This window comes from Talpa occidentalis, unplaced genomic scaffold (assembly GCF_014898055.3).
Source record: "Talpa occidentalis isolate TD23 unplaced genomic scaffold, MPIMG_talOcc4v2.1 talOcc4.10, whole genome shotgun sequence".
Taxonomy (NCBI): Eukaryota; Metazoa; Chordata; class Mammalia; order Eulipotyphla; family Talpidae; genus Talpa; species Talpa occidentalis.
In genome coordinates this window covers 22,111,917-22,138,740 of record NW_023600993.1, presented here as the reverse complement: position 1 = coordinate 22,138,740, position 26,824 = coordinate 22,111,917, and the positions used below count along the sequence as shown (strand labels likewise).

The 26,824-nt window shown below is 36.3% G+C and overlaps 1 protein-coding gene across 8 annotated transcripts in view; it reads right to left on the bottom strand.

The window, feature by feature from the left end:
- Nucleotides 1-26,824, bottom strand: part of RBMS3 (RNA binding motif single stranded interacting protein 3) — a 661,354-nt gene that overhangs the window by 115,566 nt on the left and 518,964 nt on the right. For all 8 annotated transcript variants that reach the window (XM_037525598.2, XM_054692904.1, XM_054692902.1 and 5 more), the window contains exon 7: nucleotides 16,628-16,734. In XM_037525598.2, coding sequence (XP_037381495.2) covers nucleotides 16,628-16,734 — 107 coding nt within the window. The remainder of the gene's footprint in view (nucleotides 1-16,627; nucleotides 16,735-26,824) is intronic.

Genomic DNA, 26,824 nt, shown 5'->3' with positions numbered 1-26,824 from the left:
AAAAGCATATTCTATGTCTAAATTCTTTCCAGGGACGGGGCCTGGAACGGGTAGGGGCCTCAGGCCAGAAGAAAGACTCCATAGCCCCAAGCTGAGGCTTCCTGGCTTGGGGACTGCCAAATACATTGTAAAAGTTGTCCAGGATGAAACTGGCCTCTTAGGAACACTCAGCTTCTCTCCTCTAACTTATCCAAGATGCCACACAGGGGCATATTGGAAAAAAAAAAAAAAAAGGCTTTATATTCAATAGAAATAGTGTTAGTTCATGAGAGATTGAGGATGATAATCACATCTTCAGTCTCCTAACCTACTACCAAATTGTTTTAATCCTGGGGGACTTAATAGAAAGACTTTCCTAATGAACCTTTGGTTTCCTTATTTTTCTTGTTCTTATTTTCCAATTGTGCTCAGCAATCACTGTACTCTAGCCTTTTACTTGTGCTGGTTACTTTTTTTTTTTTTTAAAGATTTGTTTATTTATTTATTTATACATGAACCGGGTACAGATCAGAGGTGCGGGAGGGTGAGAGGATTCACCAGAGACAGAACAGGGAACAGAACAGGCAGACTGACGAAATACACTGCTGAAGGAGCAGCCGGTGAGACAGGAGAGGTCTGCTGCACCATGAGGGAACCCTTGCCAGCCAGCCGGGATCGAACCAGCGCTGCAAAGGCAGTGGACAGCTTCACAGCGCAGTACTCAACTGCCTGCGCCACCAGGGGAGGCCCTGTGCCGGTACCTTAAATGAGAATTTTTTTTTCCTCTCATATTTCTATTGAAAATTTCATAGATTATAGTTAACCAATCAATTCTAGGTAGGATGATAGTCATTATCAATAAGGTCTATTTCTCTTTTGATAATCAGAAAGCTTAAGTGGCCTCCTCCTTGAAATTCCATCCTTCAGAAGATGGAAAAGAACTGAATAAGATGGCAATATGTTTTGGTGGAAAAATGGTATCTCTTGGCCTGGGTTTAAGTGTTGGGTCTGTTATTTTCTAGCAGTGTAAGCTTGTTCAAATTAATCAACCTATTTGAGCCTCAGTTTCCTCAAATCTTAAAGCTATTAATACCTACCTCTTTGGATTGTTGTGAAATTTAAATGAGATTACATTTGTAAAGCGCCCAGCACAGTGCCTGGAGACAAGACATATACATAAATATTATAATACAAAGCAATGTGTGGAGATAGCCACATAAATGGAATGGATGAGGTCTAGAGGAAGAAGGCTGGGGTGATCTGGCACAGTATGTGGAGGTATAGCTGAGTGGAATTTTGAAGGATGGTTTGGATTTCCTTAGATGGAGACAAGAGGTGAAGGCCAGCTCAGGTAAAAGGATGGTATGGGAAATAGTGTTTAAATAAAAGTTGCAGTAGAACATTGGAGGGGAACAGTAGGACATAAGACTTCCAGGAATAGAGGGAGGGTTTTAACTGTGTGGTTCCTCTTGGGGAGTCACCGATCAATTTCTGAGCAGGGAATTTATACAATCAAGGAGGGATTGGGCAACAAGAAACAGGATGAGCCCCTGGGAAAACAGAGGGTAAATCCAGAACAATGAGCAACTGGAATAGACCCTTTGGACAGGGAGGCAGAGCGAATCTAAGGTGAGATTGGTAGGGGATGAACACTAGTTTCACCTACTTCATGATTTTGCCTAGTGGTAGTCCTGCCTCTGAGTACCTTGGAGACAACAAGAGGGAGTGTCAGGTCATATGCATTCTGAACACTGTGGGTAACAAAACAAGGCATGGGTTAAACAAAGAGTGGTTTGAACTTAGCTCCTACTCTGAATAGCACAGCACAGCAACTAACACTTGGTGCCTCTGGTATTCCTTTCGTGAGTAACAGATTGTTGAGTCATAATTCTAGTATGGTCTTAATTCAGATTTTGCATTCAATTTCCTTTTGTTTCTTTCCACATAGATAAAAAAGAAAATCAATTTTACTGCTCTGTCTAGCCACCTTTTATTCTAAGCTAGAAACATGAAATCATCATTATGTAATTACCAAATTTTATGGCATGTTTACAAACTCCAGAGTTGCCCCAAAAGTAAAATAACTTGGAACAAAATGAAATTGTCACACCACATGTGTAGAAAAGTGATACTTAATTCTGTCACTCTCTTTAAAAAAGGGCTTATTAGATTCACAAATATTTTCCATTTGTCAAGTTCACACTATTTGTCTTTTGGAGGCATTTGTAATTTATTTAAGTTAAAAGGAGATTTTTATCATTTTCTAGCAGTAGTTGAGTTTTGGCTTATAACTTCAACCATAATAAGGTATTTCTAGCTCTTAGATACTATAAAAACTAAATATTTTAGAAGAACTTTTAAAATATGGTTTATTGGAGTCATTGGCTATAATTTTTTTTTCCTAAAATAAGAATATGATAGAAAATATGGGATTTATGGAGAGATACATATTTGGAAATAGGGGCTAGAGTGTTGATATTCATAACTTTATGTCATTAACAGGCAATAAAGAGGTTATAATTATGGGAACTAGAGAGTAGGCATTAGTTCTTCAGAAAGATCTTCTGGACTGGAATGCTAGATCTTATTAAGAAACAAAGGAAGAGGATGTCTGACTATCCAAAGTCAATGAAAAGACAGACTCATACAGCTGTGCTTTTTGAAATTATTTCTACACTGTAACGTAAATGGGGGATAGAAATTTTGAAACAGTAAACTTTATTTGGGCAGATACAAATTGAAATTTCTAGAAAATGGAAACACTGATGTTCTAACCTAACAATTCTCTTTTTCTAATTTTCCCCATGATGTTGGTATGAAAATTGGATGAATTAAATGAATTATCACAAGAATGTCCAATTTTCTATGGTCAGACTGAAGGTAACACCCTAGAATTGTGGTGTATGTGCACAATGGAATGTTACTCAGCTATAAAAAAAAGATGAAATCTTGCCATTTGCAACAACATGAAGCTAAAGTAGATAATGTCAAGCAAAATACACCTGAAGGATACATACTAGATGATTTAACTCATGTATGGAATGAAAAGAAAGAAAACAAAGGAAAAGGTAAAACTAAACCAAAACAAACCCTAGAAATTCAACTGTAGAATCGAGTCTACCAGAGGGGCAAAAGGAAGGGTGGGAAGCAAAGGAGAGAAGAGAGCCCAATAGATGATGGCGGAGGATTATGGGTAATTTGTTGGTGGATGTGATATGATGACATGTATTTGAGGAGATGTGAACCTATATACCTAAATCAAACACAGTGGTAAACTAATTTTACTGCCATAAAATAATACAATTAAAAAAGGATAATGCGTTCTAAATGTTTAGGTATTATTACTGTAGTAAAACTTCCTTAATATTATTTTCATTTATTTACCAGTATTTCATTTTGGAAAACATGTGCTTTAGTGAAGAAATTATGATACAAAGTTATTTGCACAATATATATCAACAAATAAAAACATTTTAAAATGTCTGATTAGAAATTAAAAATAATAACAATATTAAGCATCAACATGTTGGGATGATATAAGCATAAATGGTTTATTTCCTTTTCATGTATATATATTTTTTATTTTATTTATTTTATTTTTTTTTTATAGAGGCATGCTTTATTTATTTGTTTGCTGGTTTGTTTGTTTGTTTTGTTTATACATGCACTGGGTACAGTCAGAAGCGCGGGAGGGTGAGAGAATTCACCAGAGCCAGAGCGGGGAGCAGAGCAGGCAGAAGGACTGAAGTACACTGCTGAGGGGAGCAGCGGGCGGCAGGAGAGGTCTGCACGCCATGTGGGACCCTCCTCCGGTGGCCGGGGAGCAGCCGGGGATCGAACCGGCGCCGCAGAGGCCGCGGGCAGCTTCGCAACCCAGCGCTCAACCACTGCGCCACCGGGGAGGCCCTCATGTATATATTTTTGACTTGTAAACATTGTATCTGTAATGAGATTTATTTGTGTAATGAGGAGAAACCTTTATTTTCAAAAGTATAGTATGTCCTTTATGATTTGTTCCAAAATTTTAATTTCAGGAGGAAGCAAAAGAGGACAATTGTAAAAATAATATAAATGAGAAGGCTGATTCACAAGTAAGTTTGACAATGTTAGGAGGCATTTCACTTTATATGTCACAGAATACAGAAGAACTGAGAAAAAAAGAGGTGCTTCAGCCACAAGGATCAAAGGGAGAATGGGCAGGAAGCCAACAAGAAAACCTGAAAATTCAGGGTTAACAGCTCAGTGTTTGGAGAGGTGGGTCTAATGAGATATCTTAAATCTCAATGGTCACACTGATTGAGAAGTTAAGATTTTCCTAGGTGATAACTGAAGTGTGGACATCCAAGATATTCAGAGGAACCAATCATAATGACCAGATTATGACAAAATAGTCAATAGCCAAAGAGGGCTTTGAATCCTACTTAGGGGAGGAACAAGTTCTGGGAAACAATCGGCTCAGGGCAAAATCAAGGTCAGGCTGTGAAACACTTACTGAAAAGGGGCTTTGAGAGAATGAGCTACTGTCCTCTATGAGAGACCAGCAGCTGGGTTTAGCCAGGAAGGCTCTGGCATGGCAATGTGACTACTGAATGATTTGTTTCTCTGGCAGAGAATGAGCAATATAAGACAGAAGTGGTTCTGTCCTGCTGCAGGGATGCTCCCTTCTCCTGAAGAGATGAGGGACAAATGCAATGAACAGACAAGGAAACCTCCAGTGGTTACAAAAAAGGAGTTTATACTGCATGAAGGAAAATGAAGCAAGAAGGAACTATCTTAATCCATTATCCTATAAAAGAGGTCAACAAGCCAGAAAAATGAATGTGAGGAATACTCTTTAGTTCCAAATCACATTTGATTTCCTTGTATTAGATGATGAGTGATATTTTTCTTCTTTCAAAACTCCTTCCTTTTGACTTCTCAAAGTCTCTACCCTAGTCTCAGAGAACAGTTTCTCCTTGCTCCACCTGCCTTTGGGACACCAGAGATCAAGGTCATGGTATGCCCTCCTTTGTCTCCTTCTATACCATGATAACATTCACTTTCTAATCCCAACTATTATTTTATGTCCAGTCATTCTTTAATCTTGGTCTCAAACTCAAGTATTTATTCTGAATGTCAGAATTATAGTGGCAAAAAAATTAGTAAGTTTCATATATGGTCAGTTTGTTTTTCTTGTTTGGGTGTTTACTAACATCCTTAGGTAATACTATCCTCTGCTGCATTTGCAACTTCCTTCTAATCCATCAGCCAAATCATTGGACTGAAAATTCCTCTTGCAAACGACAAATCTGACCACATCACAATCCTTCCTTACAGTGACACTATATTATCTTCAAGATAAAACCTGGGCACAGAGCATGTCATGACCAAGTCCCCAAGCACCTACTGACCACCACAACCTACATCTTATCGTCCAACAAACTCAGACATAAACTCACCCTGCCCAAAAGTGTAGCTCTGGAATTTGCTGTTATGGGTTTTGAGAGGAAATTAATTATCTTCTAGACTATCTTTGGAAAAATTGAAATTCTATTCTTCCAGCCTTAGAGTCAATGCCCCATCCTCTTCACCATAGAACACTAGTGGCAGCCATTGCACTGTCTCTGGGATCCAGCTTGGGCATCCACATGCCTATGCTTTGTCATGTATGTCTCTCAGCTGGATTCTTGGTCATTTCCATCATAGACTCTCCTTTTCCTGGACAGTATATGGAACACAGTAGGGACCCAATAAATGTTTGGTAAATAAGTACATAAATGACTTAAATTTATTGAACTTGGTCTTTAAATTTGTATTTGAAAATACAACTTGGATGTTTAAATTTTTTCCTTGTTTTGTTAGTAGAAATGCCTTTTTAAAAGCTTCAGCTCAACTCAGTTGAACATTTCAAGAAAATGGTTCAGTCCTTGGTTGGTTAGTAGAGTTAGGAGAAGCAAGATGCTCACTGGAATTCCTGAGAGACCGTTCCCCTGCGGACCGTTCCCCTGCAGCAGGACCACAGGAGCAGCGAGAGGCAGTTCAAAAACCTGAGGTACCCTTTCTCCAAGAGTTTGTTGGAAATCAAGCAAATGAAATGTAGGGCATTTAATATTAATAATTAGCAAAGCTAAGCAGAGAATAGACACAATTCATCTTTGAGTTTTGGGGAATAAACCATTAAGGGGCACCAATGCTTTTACTTATGCACGATAGAATCATAATGAGGACTTTTACTAAAGCATTCATGTCAGATAGAAAAAAAAATCCCTTAAAAAGCAATAGAGACAAAGTTAAGAAAACTTATGGTTATATAGAAAAAGCATGATTACAAGGAAAGCAGAAGGAAACTTTAACATCATTCTGTGACGTAGCTAACTACAGATCTCAAAATCTTAGGGAAAAAATAAAGTTCTAGTTCATCATTAGAACCAAAGTTAAAGTAAGTCTTGATTGACAATCATAAAAGAGATAAGAGAACATTAGCACATTTCACATAGGTAGGGCTCAATCTAAATGACAAACTTTATAGATTCTGAAACAGTATTTTTCTCACATTTTAATATCTGTGAAATTGTAGTGAACATAATTTATGGCATTTGATTGTTTGCAAACTTCTTTTTAGTGGCTTTAAAATAACATTAATTGAAAGTTTATTAGAATCAATGATGTAGCGTATATATTGTTAAACCCCATCATAAGATGGTACTTAGGGTGAAAATATAAAATGCTGAGGTGTCTACCCAGGTGAGACTGTGCATTTGGGTAGGTGAAAGTCTCAAGTATCAGGCTAGTTGATCCACACTTTGAGGTTGTAGCTTTAGCTTGATGTGACATGGAGATTGTAACTGTTACCTAAATATTAACGGGATGATTCTGAGTCTGTGACAGATCAAGAGATTACCAGAAAATAGCCAACCCCAGAAATCTCCAAGTTGCATGATAACCGATTTATTTTCCTCATCCAGGGAGAATGGGCCAAAGGAATCCAGAGGACACAGAGATCAGACATCAGACTTTCCCACTTTGAATTGTTTGCTTTAATCTCCCCAATTTAAGCCCATCTTAAACTCTCTACCACTAACCATGCCCCAAGAACAGTAAGCTATGTTATTGCATCCTCTCCTTTGAAAGTAGAGATTAGAGAACCAACAATCACATTATAATCAAAATTAAACTATTAATGAAATTTACAAGATTTATTTTTTATCTTCAGTAATCATAGGTTAATGTATGTTGGTTCAAGCAGCTTAAAATAAAAACAAAACTGAGGAAGAATATTTCATGCTGAATTACTGAGAATTATTCAAGTTCTTGTGCCAATGGGGATATTTCTTTTGAGACTGGAAGGGTATTTCACCTTGAGTTAGTCCTCTAAATAACTGGTAAAGTATATGAAATAAATAAAACTGCATCTGGTGAGCTGACTAACAAACTAACATGCAAGTGCTGGCATGCATCAATCGCTCTTTTCAAGATCACATATGTAGACTGTCCTTCAGTTCAAGGTTGAAAGGACTATTTGCAGAACCAGGCAATGTTGGGAGATACAGTTTAAAATTTTCCAAGTACTTGTCCAAGAAAAGAATTAGATGGTCAGTAATCAACTACTGTGGTATTCACAAAGGAAATAACAATGAACTACATAGATGATATTTCTACCTTCATGGAATGTGATCGAAGATATCTCTAATCTACATACTAAATTGTTCAACTAATTCTTTAGATAAATTATAACATAGGAAATTGTGCTTCAGTCTTTTAAAGTGTTTGATTTTTAGTGACTCATTCATTGCAGCATTACATCAATTCCGTACCTCTGAAAAAAAATTCTATGTTCAGTATTATAAAATTAAATTTCATTCACTATAACTCAGAAGTTAATAGAAATTATATATCCCTGAGCCTTCTTGGCAAGTTCTTCTCCTACTCAATTAAAAAGATGGTTACTGGAGACTGATTAAATAGTTTGTTATTGAATGCACTATTCAGAGCAGATTCAACTAAAGGCAAGGGGTCATTTGGTTGAGTTGTGGCTTGTGTTCCTTACCTAGAATGTCTCAAAGCATGTGTTTTATAGTAGCACAAGTAACAGCAATGACAGCCAAGCTTTCAAAAATCAACAAAAATATTTGGTTGGGAAGTTTTCTCCCAACGAATGGTAAGGTGTTCTCTCTTTCCATATTTTAAGTAGTGTATTCAACATCATTTCCACATTTTTCCATGTGTTCATTTAACATCAGTGTTTTCCATATCAGTGTGATTTATTTTTGTGCCTAAAGTAAAGGGTCAATTCGTCTCATAAGTAGATAGGTGGATAAATCAGAATGTTTTAAATGATAGTGAAAATAATCCAATTGTTAAGCTAAGGAGGACTTTTTCTTGTTAAGGAAGCTATGAGAAGCTTTACATTGGGTCAAATGTTTCATGATTTCTATGAAATGATTATAAGCCAACTGGTTACTCAAAGACTCATTAAATTAATGAAAATCAGATCATGGCTTTTTAAAAATTCCTTAGAGAGTTTTATACTTATAGGTTGGGTAGAATAAAAAACTATTCAAATCCATAACAATTCATAACTGATTTTACCACACATCTATTAAAACTGGTTCATGAATTGATACAGTTACTTTTGATATGATTCTGATATCCATAGGAGAGGCCAAAACTTAACCAACCAACTGGACTCTATTTGATATCAATCATAAAAGAAGATATAGCTGATTCCTATTATTTACAGTAATTTTATTTGCCAAAATTTCTATGAACACTGAATTAATGAACACTGAATCTTTGCTCCTAAATACATCCCACAAGCCTCTGGTTAGCACACTTTCTCCTATTGATTAATATATAGCCGTGATTTATGTGTTTCTCTCTGAAGATATCTTATTTAATAAATACCACTGATGAATTAACATTGAGCTCGTGGCCAAAACGGGGAGAAGTCAGGTCTGAACAAAGCTTATCTTTATTTCTGCCTACATTTTCTCCATAAGGCACATCAAAGGTTTGTTAATGATGAGCAACACCAGAGAGCTCTTTAGCACAACACTTAGTGGCCATTTTAAACAGGGATTTGTACCTAAAAGCACAAAGGTATGAAAAATGAAGCTCTAAATAAACCCAGGAAAGGACACTGGCTTACAGTGAAAGAGCTGAAACAAGATGACAGAGTGTCATGTAATTCACCCTTAGGTGGAAGTGAAAGTTTTGGTTGACTCAAATTTTCCACTGCTCTGCATAACAGGGAATGATGATGACAGTACTTTGAGTGCGACTGTGGGCTACAAATACATTTTTTAAAGTTGTTTAATTTGCAAATATGGAGTTCATACTTAATGAGGACCAACTGTATCTTTTTCAAACTGATCATTTTATGAGTATGAATCACTGGACCCCAAAAAGGAAATTTGATCAATGCCATTAGTACTACTATCTGAAATGGTTCAAATTCCTTACTCAGAAAAATCTGGTATCCCTCTTCAAATTGATTAGGTAAGGAAGCTTAAAGATTATGTTAAGTCCAGTAAATCAGCAACAATAACATGAGAATGTTTTTTTCTGTCAGACTTCAGTGCTTTGCAGGACACTAGAAAACAATGCGTGTGAGGAGCCCTTTCCATACCATGAAGGCTGCACATGAACCTTTGGAATCCAAAATTGTTAATGATTTTCAAGATAGGTAAGTTAATAAATCATTTTCTTTTTCTTTAAAGAAACCATGTCATTGAATGGTTTTCAATAGTAGCTCAGTATTTCCCTTGATATCTAGAAATAGTTAACATTTTTCTTTAAATTTTTCTTTCATCTTCTCCATTCAAGCCCTCCTCTCCTTGCCAACTCCTAGCTTTCATGATTACATGACCTTCAAGAGAAAATTGGCTGGAAATCTGAAAACCACCTAACATTTCAGTGTTAAATAATGCTTTATGATTTGGAATATGATCTTATAAAAACACTAATGAAACGTGGGCCAACACTAAAATAAATTAATTTCTACTTGCTTTATATTTTATAAAATAATTCAAAAATTCTTCTGGAAAATTATATTGGCAGCAAATTTTCTTTTAAATAAATGTTACATCATGAAAAATAACTCCCATTTGGTAATAAGTTGGCATGGCATAATATTGGCATGCCTTAAATTTGGAAACCAAGGAATTAAAGATTCTAGTCAAACTGGCTTTCAAGTCAAAACACCCTGAATTGTGTTGATGTTATTACGGCGGTAGTTATAATAATAGCTACCTCACAAACAATTATGGTACACCAGAAACTGTGTGTCCGGTACTTCTCCTTCACAATTTAATTTAATCCTTCGAATCACTAAATATGTGCTTTTACTCATTCTCATTCTACTGATGAGGAAATTGAAACTTAAAGACTAAAAACTTGCCCATTACCATTCAGCTCAGAAGCTGTGGATTTGTGATTTAAATTCTAGAGTTTCTTCCCTTAACCACTAAAGGAAAATGCCTAGTAAAGTATAAAGAGAAGCAAACAAAACAAATAGGGGCACAGCACAAACATCAGTACATGATTTCTTAAAAATTCAGAAAGAATTGTTGTTCTCAATGGGTGCATAGGGAAGGACTTCAGATTTTTTCAGTAATAACCCAATGTTCAAGTCGTTTCTCTAAGCATTATTCTCTCTATGCTACTCAGCATCCAGTGCATAAAAGCCACTACCAGTGAAACAATAAGTTGGAGTTTTCCAACTTTGGCAAGAATTTCTGATTTGTAAGTGCATATAAATCAATTTCTGTTACTTACCCTGAAAAATAAACACACAATCAATCATTCAAACAAACAAATAGTTGTCATTTTCAAATAAGACGAAATGTGAATTGAATTTGTGGCTGCTGTTTGGCTGTTGTTTTTTGCTGATTATTTCATCACTGGTTTTCTTTCTCTACTGTATTTATATGAAACCAGTTACAGTCAGTGATTTTATTACAACCACACTAAACTGTATTCTATTTCATTTTTAATCTCTTTGTTTACAGAGACTGTCTTTGCCATTTTAGGCTCCAAGAGGGTTCGAGTACCCATCAGAGTGTTCACATAGTATCCAGAGTGTCCATTCTCCTGCCACCCACATAGTGGATACTCACTAAGTGCTTATTGACAGACTGGGTGCATTTTGCTCAAGCTGCTGCTTCTTCAACACTGCCTTTAAAAAATACTCTTGCTAACAAAATTCTCCTCTTAAAAAGAATGTTTCTACTACACCTGTAAGGATAAATCAAACATTGTACAAAAATGAAGAATGATGTAATATATATACAAATATACACCCACATATATAAAGACTGTTATATATATATATAGGATGTTTTATATATATAAAGAATTTATATATATGTGTGTGCATATATATATATATATATATATATATATATATATATATATAATGTTTGTGCAAAATGTAGTCGTATCCTGAGAAAGTAAGAAAGCCAATAGGACACATGGGGACAAGGGTCATTCTTGTATACCACTGTGTCCTTGGGATGCCACATGAAGTATTGGTTATGGAAAGATCAAATGCTTAATGAAAACAAGTGTGCTGACAGCGAGAGTGATGAAGACACTGATCACTGAAATTGATCACTGTGATGCCAAATCTACATGCATTTACCTGCATTCACACAAGCAAACAAAGTATTAGGACAAATCTCTCACAGAAAATGTTTATTTATCTAGATTGGAAATACAGGATGTGACTATTGTGCTATTGAGTATGACTTTCTTGCTACTCAGAAATAAAAAATGAAAGTCTTTGTCTCAATCATAAATGGATTGAGCCAGAAAGAGTTATTACTCCTAACGCTTGGAGGCACAGCAGGGAGAAGGCTTGATGTTTGGAATCAGGTTTATCGACTTTGACTGAACTTGGCTAAGGACTTCTTAATAGCATGAGAAAGCCCAATCTCTACATGATCTTTGCTGGTCTTCATTCATTTACTGGTGTTGAAGATAATTTTTATTAAAAGTAGCTGTAAATGGACAAATGTTATAAAAGTTTACAGCACAGAAGAAATTTTCATCCATCACTGAAAACTATTTCTTTTCAGGATTGAAAAATAGACAAGATGTTATCTGGACTTAGATCATAACAAAATATTTAGTTTAAATTGGCTATGATAAAACTGATAGCCTTAGATTTCATGATTACTTCACTACACAGGAATTTTGTGCATGCATTTTAATGGAATCTACTAATTAAAACAAAATTAAAGTTCTCTATATATGTTTATTACATGTTAAAGAGTTTCACACTAACATATCCAGGCTAGACCTAGGCATTATACTATGCCAATGTGCACCTTTTAGGATACATTTATGTGAATGGCACAGACCTGGTATCGTGTAGAACATTACTAACTCCTGTCCCCAGAGGATTGTGTCTGGGAAATATTAAAAAAAATGTACTTAAATAAAATGTCTCTGACAAATAATACCTCATCCTCTTTCAATTTAATATATTAAAATCAGGACTATGTATGAAATTTCAAAGCTTAGCATGCGTAGAATGCACCACCAAAATTTTTCTCTCCAACATTATATAATACTCCTGGGAATTCATGTTGCTTGCTAACAACACTACATTAGTTCTATTAATTCATTTTTATATCTATAATGTGATGGCAATTTTGTTAAATGTTTCTATAGTAAGGAAAAAATATCTTCAGAGCATCAACTAGAGAGAAAACATTTGTTTATTTGTTGCTTTTGAATTGGTAGCAGAAAACTGAAAATAAGATAAAGGAAAGAAGTATCATTTTACTGATTTTAGTTTTTATAATAAATTTTTGGCATTTTTTCACTAAGCATCTGAATACATTATTGAGTTACTTCTTTTGCGATTACCATGTTTCTTATTTGTGTCCATGGCCAAAATATTATTTCTTGGTAGCTCAATTCCCAAAACAATTGTTATCCCTGACATTTACTGCCTCAATTTGTATAGGCTTGGGAAGGTTTTATGAATACTAGATAAGAGTTTTGGAGCTTGTGAGAAATGATTTGTTTACAATATTTGTACAATTAAAGGAAATAGCCCAGCATGAAAACTGGGTGAAATGGCATCATTTTCTGTGAATTGAAATTAGAACTGTGAATTCATATTTGAAAATTATGAAAGAAACCAAAATACTAGTCAAACAAATGTCAACATAAAGCAAATTCAGTATCTGAGAGACTGTTATCATAGTGAAAGCATCTATCATTTGATTTGATCTAATTGTGTTTATAAGATAGTTGAATGTTTTTTGATCACCTGTTCTTATTACTTGAGCATAGACTCCACACAAAATTGATGTCTTTGGTAGTTATTGGAAATCTATTTTGTGGAAATCAGGAGGACTAATTTGAAGCATTTCTCGTTCCAGGTCAATCATTTGGTGGAGCACTAATGAGAGTAATATGAACATTTATTTGTGTTAAAAAAGACTATGGGGTCCTTCCTGATGGCACAGGGGTTAATGTCTCAGCACTATGAAACTATCTTCAGCCACTGCAGCATGAGTTCAATCCCAGCCAGGGAGCTGACCCACATGGTACAGTAGACCTCTCCTGCCTCACCAGCTGCTCCCCTCAGCAGTGTATTTCAATAGATTCACCTGTTCTCAGTGATTGTGCTGATACCCTCATCCCAGTGGCTATTTACCAGACATATATCGTAATACTTTAACATGCTGCATGGCTCTTCTGGCATTTGGAAGTTGAGTGTCAGGCCATCTTGGCTCAAGTTTCTTTAAGAGAGTGTTTCTCAAAGTGTGGCCTAAGGATACCAGAGGGCTTCTGAGATCCTTAGGAGATCCATAAGGCATAAGATTCTTCCTTTCTCAAAGACATGTCTACATGAAGCTAGATTTTCTTCATATGCATAAACTAAACAGCAAGTCACAGTAGGTTGAATGCTGAAACAGATGTGTCAGTGTGATCATCTTTAATTTAGACATTAAAGTGAATTGCCAAAATGTTCAATGGTACTATTCTCAAACAAAATTGTATTTTTTGAAAAATATAGTTATTTTTCATACAAATGTGATGTATATTGTTATTTTTTAAATGAGCTAATAATTACAATTTTTAAGAGCATAAAAGAATCTAAAGACCAAAGACTTTGAGAACTGTTGCTTTAAGAAATACAGTAATAAAAACTGCAGAGAATCAGCAAAGACAGTCCAAACAGCCGCAATCCCTGATCATTCTGCAGAGATTTGGTTGCCACTTAAGAAATCAGTTAATGACTTTAAAATATCACTGTTTTTCACTTATGCAAAAACATGTCCACAAACTATATTTTCATTTTAAAACCATGGTAATTTACACTAATTTATGTATATAAATTTTTCAGTATTAGGTTTTTTTGGTAAAGAAATGCATTTCACTATGTTAAGTAAATTTATAAAAATGTCACCCTGAAGAAAACAGCTTTACATAATAAATTAAAATTTTAATTAGTTTATTGTCATGCTTATGATAGTTGTAAGATGCTTGCAAATCCTGATTTTTATATCTTAAGCATTTCATCAGAAATCTTTTCATATTATCATTTTCCCCCCTGAATTTCAAGAAATAGAAAGTAACCATTACCCTCCATCTGTGCTATTATCTCAAACTTGGAAGCAGCAGCATTGAAATCACCATCTTTCCTTTCATCAAAGGCAATAGTGATTGAAAGGTGTACAAAACAAACCAACAAATAAGCAAAACAAAATCTAGATGATCTGCTTATAAAGTTAGGATGCCAAAGAGCTACACATTCAATCTAAAGTAGATGAAAACAAAACCACCAACAGCAATGGACTTCAAGGAAAGTTGCAAGCTTTAATCGACACATTAGAAGGCAACAAAAAAATAAACCTCCTTCAAGAACTTGACCCACAAAACTCCCTTGACTACAGTTTCAATTCATGCAGTATGGTCAATACCCTAAGCAGAGAATGGAGACTGTGTCCCAGGTGACTACCAGGGCAAAGGTAAACTGTCCTGTAATAATAATGCCTTTGATTATTAGAGAAGAAGCCATATCAGAAGTATGGGAAAGCAACAAAATTGTATGTCTTAGAAACAATGAAATATAGGAATTCAAATTACTGGCATATAAAATTTAATTTAAGGGCCCCCCTGATGGCACAAGGGGTTAAGTCTCAGCACTATGAAGCTATCAGCAGCCGCTGCAGCAACAGTGACAAGATTAATACTAAGTTACATGATTATTTTGAGGCTTTCTGGTTATTGTCTGTGACTCAGAAGTCTCTATACTAGTTGGCATTAGACTCAACCACTTAAAAAAATATCAAATGAGTCTTTATAGGCTATGCATGTTTGATATGGGATTGATGTGATATTGAGTACTCTTAGAAATTAGCTGGTTTTACTTTGGAGGGGAGGAAGCAATTTGAAAAGCCACTATCACTAGACTACATGTCACAAACCCACGGGTCATTCTCTCCCTTTTGTCTTTGAGCATAATATAAACTGCCTTCCTGAAGTTGAGAGTACTGAAAACTTCTGTCTTTTGTTTATTAGCTTCTGGATCTCAATAGTGATTCTGTTTTTCATGTTTTAAGGTAATGCAATAATGATCACACAGTACTTAAGCATAAGTATGCACTTCAAAAGTGGTGTTGAGTCTTGCAAGAAATGCTCGAAAAAGACAACAGTCATAGAAACTGAAAATGGCTAAAGAAAGATTCCAGACACCTTTCTTTCCTAATAACTGTTCTCTCAATACTGAAGGTGTAAAATGGTGCCTCAAGGAGGATGCCTCTTCAATGACAAATGGATGAAGTAGGTGCTTTGAAGAGACATACGGAACAAAGCTCTTGTGAAATTACGGCCTTGGTACGAAATGGCATTTATTCAACTCATTCAAGCAATTCCATTTTATTGCACAAAGAATAAAACATTTCTTAGAATGACAGACACCTTTTCCTTGTCTTCTCATGACAAAAAATAACCAGAAGGAAACCATTCCCAAGTGACACTGCATCTCCAAGCTTACTTTCCTACTGTTTTTTTTCTTAAGAGAGTAAATGGACAATTAACTGTTCAGAGATTTCTCCTTGTTATGAAAAAGCAAAACCCTATGTGTAGGAACTTTTCTTTCTTTCCCTTGACCAACAGAAAATGCCATGTTTTATACTGACATTCCCATAGGTAGGACACATATCAAATCGTTTCCAATCTTCTGGGCACATGCTTAAATACTTCCATGGCAAGTAGAGCATGTCAAGGGGAAAGTGAAATAAATCCGATTTTTGTTTGCTTTTTTTTTTTTTTTTTTTCAAAACACTAACATTCAATTCTCACTATTGATTTCACTGAAAACATTTTCTTCAGTAATCAACCCCTTATTTTGTAACTATTATACAATTGCAGAGACATATTTTTGTGGGTAAGTGTTTCAGCCAGTACCTTTCAAGTTCCAGTTTGGTTCAAAACAGAAGACTTACTGTGGTACAGACCTGAGGTCAGTGTTGGAGCACTGCACTCCTCAAGTAATTTATCCTGAGCACATGAATACAGGCCTCCTCATTTGAAGCCATTTGGTTTTCCACAGGTCCCGGTTTTACCAGAGCCCAAATGTCTATCTTGCTGCCCTTCTGACAGATGTCCATGCCAAATTTCAAAGCCAGAGTCAGTCAGCACTCACCTCTCCTTCTCTGGGCCAAGGCCTTCCATTCTGGGTGTATTTGCTTTGATTCTGTCGCTTCTTTTGTCCTCCATCAGCGAATTTGCACAGTAAAGGCTCACTAGGGGCTGGAAAGATAAGAAACCAATTCGATATTAGAAATCCCCTTCAAAAATAAGTGATTATTTGAGTCCCAGTAGTGCTTTGTAATGCATAGCTTTTGAAGTCTCTTGCTTCTGGAGAGATTATTTGGCCCCCTCTTAGACTCAACTCTGTTGGCTGCTGTTCTAACTAACTGGCTTTCAAAAAAAAAACAAACTGGCAGACCATAAAAGAATATAACCAATATTGTGAAAAATAATCAGCTGAAGCAGAATGTGAACTCGCTTTAGAAGTTAAGAGGCAAGTGTCACTCCTTCCGTTTATGTTACAGACATTCGGAAATAGTGTTTGTGTGTGGATAAATATTTCTTCCTCAAAGCAACTGTGTTCATTGCAGAAACTGTGGATTCTATTTTGGAAGATCTTTAGGCGCTTGTTCATAAAAAGAAAGCTATTTAGCAAATTGCCACCAAATTAGCTTTGTTTTCTCATTAATCGTATCCAATTTCAAAAAAGACTAGAAGTTGATTGTTCACCCAACTTCCTTCACTCTAATAAAATCTACTCAGAATGCTACTGTGAGCAATTATTGGAATGTTAATATGCATATTAAAATTAAATTAGAATATTAAAATATAGCCAAGGGGCATGATCTTAACAAATGAATCATGCACTAGGGGGGAACGTGGCATTCCTATGTGGCTTATGTAAACTTATTTCCTAAGAAATTGAAGGATAGACCTCCCCAAGATGTTCAGGATAAGGCTTTCCAAGACATGTCACTTTGACATGTGGATTATTATGAGCTGAGGTCAATGGATACCTAGTAGACTCATAAGAAATTTTTACTACTCCTAAAGGATGAAAATTGGAGATATTATCCAAATTAGAACTTTTACCAGAAATAATCTTTCTGCAAGAGAAAATTTTTCATATAGTAGGGCAAATATCTAGCTATAGATCATCTTGTATCTGACACGAGTCACCCTCTCCTTGTCGAGTGAGTCCCCTCCAATCTCCTTGAAGTCTTAGGCCACGATCCCAATCTTAGCTCAGGATACATACCTTCCTTCTGCTCCACTGGCTTTAGAATCTATACCCAGGTAGAGTTTTCCTGTGCATGTAATGAAATTTGTTCCTCTCCTGTCTAATTTGATTGTTACTAATCTGATGTAAGTTGATTGCTTGACTAGTTTCTAGTTTGGCTAGAAAACCCAGGATACAAGGGGGAAATGTCCTCTCTGCCCTTACTTCTACAGTTATAAAGATATATTTCTAAATGATTGGAAAAAAGAAAGCCATATTGGTCTAGCAAACTTGATCAATGCTTTCACTTGACCAGGAGACTTATTTTTTGTTAGCTGATTGTTTTAATAAACCAAATATCAGTTTGCAAGTTTACAGTCTGAAAACCAGTATGAAACTCCTCTTCCTTCCATCCTTGGGAAAATGTGTTTTTCTGAAGATTAATTGTATTAATGATCTTAAAATACTATCCCCCCTCCCCCCATCCTTGCACTTTCCTCTTACTCTGACTCTTAGCCTGATCCTATAAGCACTGAGGCTTTGTGAATATAGCTATGTGACTAGCTCAGTTTATGCTGGTAGAGAATGAGATACAAAAGAGGATGAGTTGGGCCTCCCTGGTGGCACAGCGGTTGAGCGCTGGGTTACCAGGCTGCCCGCAGCCTCTGCAGCGCAGGTTCGATCCCCGGCTGCTCCCCGGCCACCGAAGGAGGGTCCCACATGGCGCTCAGACCTCTCCTGCCGCCCGCTGCTCCCCTCAGCAGTGTACTTCGGTCCTTCTGCCTGTTCTGCTTCCCGCTCTGGCTCTGGTGAATTCTCTCACCCTCCCGCACTTCTGACTGTACCCAGTGCTTGTATAAATAAATAAGTAAATAAATAAACAAACAAACAAACAAATAAATAAATAAATCTTAAAAAAAAAGATGAGTCATCACTAATGTCACAGTCAAGGCCAAACTACATCATCCAATGACCAACCATCACCTTCACATGGAAGCAAGCTCAGGTAAGGTCAGTGGGATACATAAATAACCTGCACTTTGAGATAAGTCAAAGTCATCCTGAAAAAATGCAAATTAAAAAATATTTTTATACCATTAAGATTTATAATTGTCATGCAGCATTAATATCTTAATAGGTAACTGATATAGTTTCCTCCAATACTCACTTCTCCCCATTCCTAGCCTCAGGTAAGCTTACATTTACTAATATGGGTGATGCTGAAAATTACTGTAGAATTCACATGACTTCAAATGATCTCTGCAATCAATACTGGAAGAAGGATACAGGCAAACAGGCATTCAGAAAGAATATTTGAAAATAATATGACTTTAGGGCCTCCCCAGTGGTGCAGCGGGTTGAGCGCTGCGCTGTGAAGCCTCTGCAGCGCGGGTTCAATTCCCGTCTGGCCAGGAAGAAACCCACGTGGGTGACAGACCTCTCCTGCCTTGCTGGCTACTCCCTTCAGCAGTGTCTTTGTCCCTCTGCCTGTTCTGCTCCCCACTCTCTCAGGTGAATTCTCTCACCCTCCCGCGCCTCTGACCCATATCCCAGTTCTTGTATAAATAAATAATCTTTAAAAAAAAAAAAGAAAATAATTTGACTTTAAGTGGTAGTAATATTTTATTCAATCCTTTTAGCTTACTCATTATTAAGCAACAGGTTTCTGTTAATTAGTATTGGGGGAAATTACTCAAACAATCGGGGGTTATAACTGCCCAGAAAAATAAAAAATAAAATGCTTTACTTGTCCTATAAAGACAGCGAGTAGGGATATGAAACTCACCCTGGCACATAACATTGTATATAGAAAGCATCCAACAAATATTTTCTCAGTGAGGAGAATTACTTTTCAACTGTCTGCTCTTATCAGCCTCTGACTTTGGTGAAGCCACACAAATCACATAAGGAATGAAACATGAAATATTTGAGGACAGTTTCTACCATCGCATTAGAAATAGTCTAAATTCTTACTCAAGGCGAAAAACCTAAAGTGCAGATGCAATCACTGGATTTCAAAACTACACATTAGAAAATTTCCTGTGAGATTTCAAAAGCTTACCATTATACATATATAATCATTCTTCACTACATGTTTTTCTCTCTTGTTTTTTAAAGATTCAACATCCACTTATCCATGCAAATGGGATGGCCATGGTAACATGGGTTTATCACTGAGAGGAGTATAAATTCCACACAAAAGGCAAAGAAGTTTAAAAACACCTCAAATTTTCTGCAGTAGAGTTGTAAATCCTACCCTTTAGGAATTTTTGTAAAATGATTTTCATGATTCATATTTTCCACTGTCTGAAGCAGAATTCTCTTTCTTGTCACCTAAAACTAATTACTTTTAAGGCACATAATAGCCTGGACTATAAATATGACTTCTCTTTAGGTCATTCATGTCTTTATATGAAGAGTATGAGCTAAAGCTAAAGCTCAGACTCTTGGTGTGTTTAATAGTTATGGGCAGTAGTCTGCTTCCTGGATTTGAGTTCTGGTTCCCTGACTTAATAGCTACAGGACACCAGATGCTTAAAAAATGTGATTAATTTTCCTCATATATAAGATGAATATAGCAGTGTTACTTCCTCAGAGAAATGGTGTGAGATTTAAATAAGTTACTATATAGAAAGGACTATTTATATATGACAGATAGATATTTGTGCTAACTACAACTACCATTATTGCTTAGCATATCAATGTGGGGCCACTGCCATTGAATTTGCAACTAGAGTCCAAGAAAGACAAAATTTTTTTTTAAAGATTTATTTATTTATTTATACAAGTACTGGGTATAGTCAGAAGTGCCAGTGGTTGACAGAATTCACCAGAGCCAGAGCAGGGAGCAGAACAGGCAGACTGACAAAGTACACTGCTGAGGGGAGCAGCGGGTGTGTCAAGAGAGTTCTGTGCACCATGTGGGACCCTCTCTGGTGGCTGGGGATCAAACAGGTGCTGCACAGGCTGCAGGCAGCTTCGCAGCCCAGTGCTCAAACTCTGTGCCACCAGTGCGGCCCCAAAAATATATATATATATATTTTTAGAACAGGGAAAAATATTTTTTTATGGAGAGAATATGTGTATCCAAAGTGATTCTTGCTGACTACATCTCCTCCCACCCAGAATGGTTTACACGCCTCTCCCCTTTGTAAGTCCATATCTGAAATTTCCTTTTCCAGCTCCACACACACCCTCTCCATTTGATTAGCTCCTAAGCAACCTCCAGAATGCAGCTCAAATGTCACATTTTGAGGAAAACTTCCATGACTTAACCCCATCCCATTGCAGAGTCAAAGTACTACCTAGTGCTCACCTGGCTGACTTTTATAGGTTGAATATTATTTCTGTTTGTGTGGAGTCCTTTCCCAGTAGCAATTCCATTCCAGGTTTGAAGAGGGGAAGTGAGGATAGCAGAGATCAGGATGAAGTTTGTCTATATGTGTGCATATCAGTAATAGCATTTTCCAATAGGAATACATAATTTTTGAAAGTGATTCTATTTCAAGTGTGGTCCAAAGACAAGCTACAATGCTATCCACACCTGGGAGTGAGGTATAAAGGTTGCATCATGGACTCCTTCCCAGATCTACTGAATCAAAATTTGCATTGAGCCAGACCCCCAGATGATTCACGTCCACACTGAAGTTTGAGAAGCACTTACTTGATTATGACTGGCTTCTTAACTGAAATAGGAATATCTCTTAGATGTTAAACTTGAATCATCTGAATAATGAAATGATTTCAATGGTATATAAATATTACATTGTCTACAATTTCCTTATTGCTGTAATATGGTCTCAATTTTGTTTAGTCTCTTTTAGCAGTAGTTAAAATAGAGCCTAAATGAATGAGAGGCCTTTGTGGAAGTAAGACGCTGTTAAAAGCTACAGATTGTAATGTGCTAGAAGACATTATGGCCTATCATGTAAATGGAGAGTGTTTAAAATATAATTATAACAATGCATGGCAATAAAGTTGCCTGGTAATTATGAAGGAGTAATTACTGTTTACTTGCTGAGAAGAGTATCTCTAGTCTTTCAAACTTTGTATTAAACACGGAATACCCAATATGTAAATTGATGAGATAATCTAAAGGCATATAGGATTTGCTATTTTAAGCAAGCAAACAAAACAACAAATATTTTGCTTTGCAAAATTAATGTAAATTTTTTATTTTGATTTTTTGTTTAAAACTTAATATGCCTTAGTTTTATGGGTCATTATGAAAGTTTTCTCACGTCAGAGTCTACAAGTAGATATTGGCATAGATTTTAGCTGTCATATATAACAATATCAGAAATTCTGCTGTCAGAGAAGATGGGCATTTTTTATTTGTAATATTCAAATTATTTAAATTATTCTGCTATTTAAATTATATTGTGGTAATGTTATTTTTTTAAAATCTCTATTACTTAACATAAAACCTAAACAAACATTAAAATTGTTATTACACCACCCCCCTTTCATTTTGTTTTTGTTGTTTTGCTACGAGTCCACATTCCTATTTGTAATCCTTAGTTCGCCCGGGTTTCTGTTTTGAGTAGTCTCGTTATGCCAAAACAAACAAACAAACAAACAAACAAACAAATAAATAAATATTATTACCTAACTTTTACAGATGAAATTTAGAAATTCCTCATTTCAAATAAACTATAAAACATTCTTCAGAGGAAAAAAGCAAAGTCATGTTGTAAGAGTTGGGTAGAAAAGTTAGGGTCTCTCTGGTGGTGCAGCAGGTTGAGTGCTGCACTGTGAAGCTGTCCACAGCCTCTGCAGCGTGGGTTCAATTCCCAGCTGGCAAGGGAGAAACCCACATGGTGCGGCAGACCTCTCCTGCCTTGCCCGCTGCTCCCCTCAGCAGTGCCTTCTGTCTTTCTGCCTGTTCTGCTCCCTGCTCTGTCTCTGGTGAATTGTCTCACCCTCCCGCGCTTCTGACTGTGCCCCGGTTCTTGTATAAATAAATAAATCTTTAAAAAAGTGAAGTTAATGACAACAGAACAGTTTATTAGAGGGGAGTTTTTAGAATACTGGGGTGAGAGTAGATAAAAAAGGAACTAAGATATGATAAAATTTTGATCTATGTACTACCTTTCAATTTTATTGACATGTAGGTGTGAATTCATTTTTACTTAAAAAAATAAAACAAATTTAAAAAAAACAATTTTTTTCCTGTGATTTTCAGGGTGATTTGCACATCAGAAAGATATTTGTACTAATGGATTAAAAAATGATACCAACTGAAAGGTGTTAATCAAATGCAAGAACATTTTTAACATATACATTCATTAAAAAAAAAAATAAGCCACTTCAAATCTATTCACTATAGGATACACGTGGCACCATCTTGGGTTTTTTACCTGGTAAGCTGGTCACAATGAATGGCAAAAAAGGACTAAAGAACAATAATAAATTGCAATGGATGCCATGATACAATTTTGGATAGGAATTTGGGGAACAAAGAATTGACGGCAGCCTTAAGCACCACAGTTGTGGACTATCCTTGAATTTAGAATCAAATGCAATAGCACACAGAGTTTTTTAAAAATCACAGCTTACATGCAAACTTAATCGCTGACCTCCCTCTCACCCCAGAACATGGAGATCTGATATCATGTGTTAAAAAGATTCTGGCTAAAAATAGTCTTCTATTAAATATTTGCTGAATGATGTGCCTTCCTAGTGTTGCAAGCGGTTAAGTCTCAGCAGTATGAGGCTATCCGCAGCCACTATAGTAGGAGTTCAATCCCCCGCCAGGGAGCTGAGCCACATGGCGCAGCAGAACTCTCCTGTCTTGCCTGCTGTTCCTCCCCTCAGCAGTGTACTTTGGTAGATCTGCCTGTTCTGTTCCCTACTCTGTCTGTGGTGAATCCTCTCACCCCCGTACCTCTAGCCTACACCCCAGCTCTTGTATGCATAAATAAATAAATCTTAAAAAAAAATCAATATTTGCTGAATGAAAATAAGAATGAATGAGATGGACATAGTGATAGGATTTGAAAAACTTCTGAGCACCTGGGACCATATGGACCTGAAAGTGAAAACTGGCAATCTGACAATAATGAATGTAAACTCCTTTCAACACTTGTTCTAATTCTCTAGTGTCCATAGGCTTCCTGGTAAATATCTTATACCTGACCAATAGCCATTGTTTCCTTTCCATGTAGGTAGAAGTCGTCTTTTTGCACTGATTTGTGATAAAGAATAATGACATAAAAATCATACGTAAATGATTTCTAACTAACTGAATGTTGAAACCCATGTCTGCACTTCTCCCAACTTATTCCAAATTTCTTGTTTCTGTTATATACTGGAAAGTTTTGCAGACTAAGTTCTCTGAAGTGTCTGCAAATGATTTTCTACTTTCTCTCCCACAAAGACAATATACATGATAGGATTCCCATGCAGTGTGTGTGTGTGTGTGTGTGTGTGTGTGTATTGGTATAGCTAAAAAAAAAGATACAGAGTTAACAAGTCCCAAGTTTACGCCAAAACTTACATGGCAAAAGTAACTTGAAGGTTACCACATAGAATTACTGTACAAGTAACCCTTAACAGCACAATTTTCAACTATGGGGGTCTACTTATTGGACAATTTTATTATAAACAAATGACATAAATTTTGGTATCAGTAATGACAGTACTATCAGTACTCCTTGTAAATTTATTTTCTCTTCTTATGATTTTCTTAATATTTTTTCTTTTACTATAAGAATAAATATACGTATAATACAGAGCATGTTAAATGATGGTTTATATTAGCAGGAAGATTTCCAGTCAACTAAAGGCTATTAAAAGTTAGATTTTGTGGGAGTCAACAATTATACAAAGAACTTCAGCTGTTTGGAGAGGTGTGCCTCTAGCCTTCACATTATTTAAGAGTCAAATGTATTGGAGTAAGAAAAATGGTGCATATGGCAACTTGGATGATTTGGTTGCATTTCTTTAGAACTCCTGGAATCGTGTTTACCATTTTAATTATGTCTTGTATACCATAGTAAGTGAGATGTGGTTATTTGCATAGCTCTTACCTACAATAAACTTACATTTTCAAGGTCATAAAGACTCTGTCATATGATTCTGACAAACCCTTCATTTTATCAGAAAGGAAAATAAAAACCTAATGAAATGCCAGATAAGTTGTACTAGTAGAACTGTGTTCTTTGGATTTCTAATCAAAAACTCACTCCAACTGCTTACTTGCTACCTTACTATTCAAAGTCAAAGCAAATGAGTTTTAAGCAATTCCTAAGATTGAATTCATAATGCAGGGATGAAGCAAAAGGGCTGAAAATTCATTAAGATATGATTACAGTGGTTCTCGACCCACAGGTGAGAATTAGAACTGACAAGTAAGCAACTAAAGGGCTCTCCTGAGATTATTTACGTGGCCACTCCAATAACAGTTTGTTATAACAGAATAAACAAATTACACAAGTTATATTTACGAGTGTCAGACACATATTTACCCCTATCATTTAGGCTAAAATGAGGAAAAGAATATAAACTGAGACAGTGGAAATAAATAAAAAGTTAATAACACACTTCAACGCAAGTGTGATTTGCATGTATATTCCCAATTTTATACCTCCGTAATGGATTAAAGCTTAAATTTAGTTTCAAATAAAATTCTGTACTACAGGAAACAGTCTTCCAGGAAAGGAAAATGCCCCAGAGTGGCAATCAAAGCAGAAAACAACTGTTTGCTTAGAAACAAGACAGAGAAAATCGCTTTTTGCTAAATCATATTATGGCCTAAGTAATTCTTTCATGTCCACCTCTCTCAATGTTTAAACATCTCAACATAATCAATGTTTAAAATCAGAAACAACTCTTTGATAATGCTTTTCATGTAGATGGTTATTTTTAGAAGAAAAACCAAACCTCACTAAGGGGAATAACATAATGGAGAAAGTTGTTTCAAGTAGACCGGACAGAAAGTGTGAGCTGAAGTTTAGATTTGATCTGTTCTAGGGGAAGGATGACTGAATCATGACCTGTGTTGAATAAAAATAGTATTTAGATCCCAAAAGAAAGTGGAAAGTCCCAGCATTCCCAAGAACTAGCAACTGACTTCCCGGTAACTCACAAAATCAGCTACAGACTGGGGAGCATCCTGTGGCTGGCAGGCAAGACATCAAGGAAAATATTTCTATGATAAAAGAGTTTCTAAAAATAAGAGGATCTAATTAATTGACCAAGATGGGCCATAGCTGGTATTGTAGTGCTGTAACTTGCCTGGTGGAGTTCTTTGCAGACCATAGGTAATGTCTATAGATTACTGCATACTCTATAAAACATGGTGCTTTTTAATTAGAAAGAGGAACAAAGAAGAAAAATTACAGTAGTTTAGTGACTATAGGGGGAGAGCAAGAGTGGAAGGACCTTGGCTTCCCACATAAAACGATTTCAGGCAGCACCTAGGTGGCAAGCCATAGCCTTTATTAGACAGAGAAGCATAGGACACCGTTCAAGGTCAAGGGCAGGCTCAGGAGAATAGAGGTGTGCCTCAGGGCTTTAGAGCAGGAAACTTTTATGCTTCCTTCTTTTAGGGCTGGGTGGAGTTTCTTTAATTATGTACCCCTCACCCCCAATCAAACGCCCTCTCTGATTCCCTGGCCTCCTCAGGACTTCTCCGCCCTTTTCAGGTCTGGTGAGAACTGTGCTGGTAATTCTTGGTTCTGGAGAGGAGGTGATTCTTGGTTCCTTGCATGCAGCTGCAAGCTTAATGACACACTAATTGCCTAAAAGTTGTGGGGAAACAAGGGACTGAGCCCACTGCTGTTGTTTCCAACTTTTAAGGACTGTCCTAGATGCCTGTTGGGACCAGCAAGATTTCCATGGGATTCTTTCCTGGAGAGTGCTTGGGCACCATACCTGACAAACCCCTTTTATATTAAAAATGAATAAATATAAATGGAAGAAAGATATGTATAAAACACTAAATGTGAATGAAAGCCTAAAAATATAAAGTTTTTTTTTTTTTTATCTCAGTATGGGGAGGGAGAGTTTTTAATCTCTTAATGTGGGAGGTCACGTGGTGGCAAGGAAACTTCAGTGGTGTGTGAGTGAGTGTGTAAATTGAGGCAT